This window comes from Gekko japonicus, unplaced genomic scaffold (assembly GCF_001447785.1).
Source record: "Gekko japonicus isolate JY-2015 unplaced genomic scaffold, Gekko_japonicus_V1.1 scaffold3689, whole genome shotgun sequence".
Classification (NCBI taxonomy): Eukaryota; Metazoa; Chordata; class Lepidosauria; order Squamata; family Gekkonidae; genus Gekko; species Gekko japonicus.
Window position 1 is genome coordinate 27,856 of NW_015173797.1, and position 4,820 is coordinate 32,675.

At 52.0% G+C, this 4,820-nt stretch overlaps 1 protein-coding gene across 1 annotated transcript in view; it reads right to left on the bottom strand.

Annotated features, from left to right (window-relative positions):
* The window catches only part of ETFA (electron transfer flavoprotein alpha subunit), a 17,935-nt gene extending 13,539 nt beyond the window's left edge, over nucleotides 1–4,396 (bottom strand). Inside the window, exon 1 of the mRNA XM_015423566.1 lies at nucleotides 4,288–4,396. Coding sequence (XP_015279052.1) covers nucleotides 4,288–4,332 — 45 coding nt within the window. The 5' untranslated portion in view covers nucleotides 4,333–4,396. The remainder of the gene's footprint in view (nucleotides 1–4,287) is intronic.
* Nucleotides 4,397–4,820: the final 424 nt, after the last annotated feature.

Here is a 4,820-nt window from a genome sequence, read left to right on the forward strand (position 1 = left end):
GAAAAGAAGAAGAGAAGAGATTGGATTTATACCCCGCCCTTCACTACCCAAAGGTGTCTCAGAGCGGCTTACAAACTCCTTTCCCTTCTCCTCCCCACAACAGACACCCTTGACAGAAACTGCTCTTTTTCAAGAACAGCTCTTATCAGAACTATGGCTTGCCCAAGGTCATCCAGCCAGGTGCAAGTGGAGGAGTGGGGAATCAAACCCGGTTCTCCCAGATTAGAGTCCACGCACTTAACCACTACACCAAAAGAGGTAAACAAATAAATCTGGAGACACACACTTCTCCCTCACTGCTATCTCTTCCCTGCACACCCCTTCACACTATTTGTTTCACACTTCCTTGTCCTCCAGTAGAGCTGTCCAAGTGGGGCCTGGAGATCTCCCGCTAACCAGTTTGGTGTAGTGGTTAGGCGCGGTGGACTCTCATCTGGGAGAACCGGGTTTGATTCCCCCACTCCTCCACATGCAGCTGCTGGAGTGACCTTGGGTCAGTCACAAGTTCTCTCAGAGCTGTTCTCTCAAGGGCAGTCCTCGAAAGAGCTCTCTCAGCCCCACCTACCCCACAGGGGAGGGGAAGGAGATTGTAAGCCGCTCTGAGACTCCTTCAGAATGTGAAGGGCGGGTGGTATAAATCCAATCTCCTCCTCTTCTTCTATTACAACGGCTCTCCAGGCAACAGAGATCAGCTCCCCTGGAGAAAATGGCTGCTTTAGTGGGTGGAGTCTATGACATTGTACCCTGCTGAGGTCCCTCCCCTCCACAGGCTCCACCCCCAAATTCTCCAGGTATTTCCCCACCCGGAGCTGGCGACCCTCCAGTCCCATTTCTAATCGACATTCCATCCACGTGCACATCTTTCCGCAGTCTCCTCTCTTTCACAATCCACTCGCCTCGGCCCTTCCGGATTGTCAACCTTCCCCGTCCGCCTTCCCTCCCACACACACAAACACACCCCAGAACGAACAAGGTACTGCACTGATTTCACTTTCTGACAAATTTCTGGGCACGTCAAAAAACGGGTGTCCCCCACCCATGGCTTCAGAATTCCCAGAAATCTTACCAGCTCTACCCGCCATGGCATAACCGGTCTTTTTCTTGAACTGTCCACCACAAATGCCTCTGGTTGTCGTCAGCAATATACCGCGGTTGATCATTCACTCTGCGAGAAGTGTACGCAGCAGATAACAAGAGATCGCCGGTGCTGAGTACTTATAAACGCAGGGGCCGTCTTGGGCTGCAGAAAGCACATGGAACTGCCTTACACTGAATCCGTCAAGGTCAGCGTTGTCTACTCAGACTGGCAGCAGCGCTCCAAAGTCTCAGGCAGAGGTCTTTCACATCACCTACTGCCACCACCCCTATAGGGGGTGGTGCTACTGCAAGAAGTTTTAACTGGAGATGCCGGGGATTGGACCTGGGATCTTCTGCATGCCGAGCAGATGCTCTACCACTGAGCCACGGCCCCTCCCTAAAGCAGTACCAGTGAAGCTTGACAGCCAGTTGTCCAGCAGATATGACCAAAGGTTCTGTATTCTCCCCAAGGGGATCGGACCCAGGGTGGTGCTTACACCCTAGGTTATATCATACAGATGTTCTGCTGATGGAAAAGGTGAGAGCCAGTTTGGTGTAGTGGTTAGGAGCGTGGACTCTGACCTGGGAGGAACCGGGTTTGATTCCCCGTTCCTCCACATGCAGCTGCTGGTGTGACCTTGGGTCAGTTACAAGTTCTCTCAGAGCTGTTCTCTTGAGGGCAGTTCTCGAGAGAGCTCCCTCAGCCCCACCCACCTCACAGGGTGTCTGTTGTGGGGAGCAGAGGGGAGGGGAGGGGAAAGGAGATTATAAATCGCTCTGTGAAGGGTGGGGTAGTGAAGGGCAGGGTACAAATCCAATCTCTTCTTCTTCTCTTTGGTTCTCCGGTTTACCACGACCAAGATCCGTGTAATCCCCCCCCCAAGGGCTCCACGAAACCTGTCAATGCATTTCCATGCATCCCAGGAGGCTACCGAAGGGGAAGGCAGGGAAAAACACACTGAATTGTCCATAGAACACCAGGGCTCTTTTTGTAGAAAAAGCCCAGCAGGAACTCATTAGCATAATAGGCCACACCCAACAACAGGAACTCATTAGCATATTGGGCCACACCCCTGACAGCACAGCTCATTGGCACATTAGGCCGCACCCCCATGTTACCAGAAGTGTGCTCATCCAGCCACACCCACCTTTTGCTTGTTATTCTGTTTACCTGGTTTGTGGTCAAAACCCAGGGCCTTTTTTTGTGGCAGGAACTCCTTTGCATGTTAGGCCACACACCCCTAATGTAGCCAATCCTCATGAGTTTCTGCTGTTGGGTGTGGCCTATTATGCTAATGAGTTCCTGCTGGGCGTGGCCAACTCGGGAGCCAGACGGAACTCCGTTCCTTTGCGTTCCTGCCCAAAAATAGCCCTGCATATACCCAACCAGTTCCCAGCTGATTCTTCTGATAGGCTACTCAGAATCTGAGGAGCCTTCGACCTACGGAAAACCCCGGTGCATGGTCCTTAGCATGGGGAGCTGTGCTCGACGCAAGACATGTAAGCTTGGCGCCGGGAGGAGTAAAGATCAACGGGCTGGGAGAAAGGATGACGGTGAGATAGCGGCTGGCTATATTTATTAAACTGTTTTCCTTTTTTTTTTTTAAGTTTCTGACTTTTGACATTCCGCCTTGGCAAAAAGAGTGGAGGCTCCACTGCACATTCCCCCGCATGTGCCAAATCACGCCTTGCCCTTTGCACGCAACAACGCAGAACAAGTTTACCACTCGCCCACATTTCAGAAACTTGTGCACCGCCTCTCCAGGGCCAATTTGAGGCGGCTCAAGACCATAACACAAAACCAAGCAATACAACAAACCACAAAAGGAGAATGCCAGTGCGGAGTCGCAGCTGGAACATCAGAATACACCCCAGAAGGCCCAGGTTCGAATTCCCTCTTCGCCATGGAAGTTCCCTCGGTGACCTTGGGCCAGTCGCTCACTCTCAGCCTAGCCCATATCACAGGGTTGTTGTTATGAGGCAAGGAGAAAAGTAATACAAGCCACTTTGCGGGGAGTGGAGAAGCACTGTATGTATTTATTCACTTCATTTACACCTTGCCTTTCTCCCCAATGGGGATCCAAAGCAGCGTGCCTCCCTCTCTGCCATTTTTATCCTCAAATCAACCCTGTGGGGTAGGTCAGGCGGAGAATGTTTGACTGGTGCAAAATCATCCAGCAATCTTCCATAGCAGAGCAGGGATTCAAACCCAGGGTTCCTAGATGGGCCTCTGACAGCAATGCCGATTCTGTAAATTTAGGCAGATCACGAGAGGGAGGGCAGGGAGGGTTGCCTCAGTGCTTAGTTCTCGCGGCCCTTTCTTACATGCCCAGGGAAATGCTGATCACCAGTTTGGGGTCAGGAAGCCATTTTTCTCCAGGCAAGTTTGGCTGGAGATCCTGGAGGTTTTTTGCCATCTTCTGGGCATGGTGCAGGGGTCATGGCGGGAGGGGGGAGGTAGTTGTGCAGGGGGTTAGACTAGATGACCTTGGAGGCCCCTTCCAACTCTATGATCCTAGTCCAACACTCTAATCTAGCTATGCTTTCAACTTGTTTCACAATATATTTTCACACTGTCTGTTTAGCCCCCTCGGTGACCCTGACTGGGCAGAAAGGCAAAATATAAACCTTGCAAATCAAGCGAAATATAAATCTTGCAAATAAAACAACCATTACACCACCCTGGCTCTCATGCATCTTTGAATGAATGAATGAATGGGTGAAATATAAACTTTGCAAATAAAGCAAAATATAAACCTTGCAAGCAGAACAACCACTATACCACCCTGGCTTTCATGCGTGTTTGAATGAACAAATAAACAGGCAAAATATAAACCCTGCAAATAAAGCAAAACATAAATGTTGCAAATAAAACAATCATTACATCACCCTGCTTCTCATGCACAATGCACATGCTCATGAACAAATAAACATGGAGCAGGGGTCACTGGCAGGAGGAGAGGGAGGTAGTTGTGAATTTCCTGCATTGTGCAGGGGGTTGGACTAGATGACCCAACTCTATAATTCCAATAAATACGAAGTATTATCAGACCACTGATTTTGCCTGCACTCCAGCTTTGGAGGCAAAAGGTCCCTGATCCACTCCTGGCCACTTCCCAGCTTTTGCGGGCCCGAGAGGTCAGTTTGACCTTTGAGAGAGGGGGGCTAAGAGGCCGGCTTCTCCCCGGTCTCCCCTCCACGGCCACTCACCGCTGTCCGCCCCAGGCGCGGCGCCCGCAGAAGCCCCCGAAGCATGGCCGCTCCGCCTTCCTCGCTCGGCCCCAGCTGACGGTCCGGGAGTCCCACCGGGCACGCATGCGCAGACACGCCGGTGGTAGACTCCCGCGAGATCTCCGACAAGGGGAAAAGACGCGGCGGGGGAAATCTCGCGAGATTTCCGGGTTTGGCTGGGAGGGGTGGTGGGCGAGCGCGGCGTCCATCGCGATTCCGGGAAGTGAAGCCCAATAGTGCACAGAGGGCATCTCTGGCGGCGGCGCTGATTGGCTGGCGGCGCTGCCCAATCAGGAGAGAGAGGCGATGGGGGAAAGATTGAATTATAAACGCCGCCTCGGGCTTGAGGCGGCTGAGTAGGGATTGGAGTTGCCAACCTCCAGGTGGTGCCTGGAGATCTGGGATTCCAGCTGATCTCCAGGTGACAAGAGATCCGTTCACCTGGAGAAAATGGCTGCTTTGGAAGGTGGATTAAATGGCATTATACCGCATTGAAGTCTCTCATCTTCCCA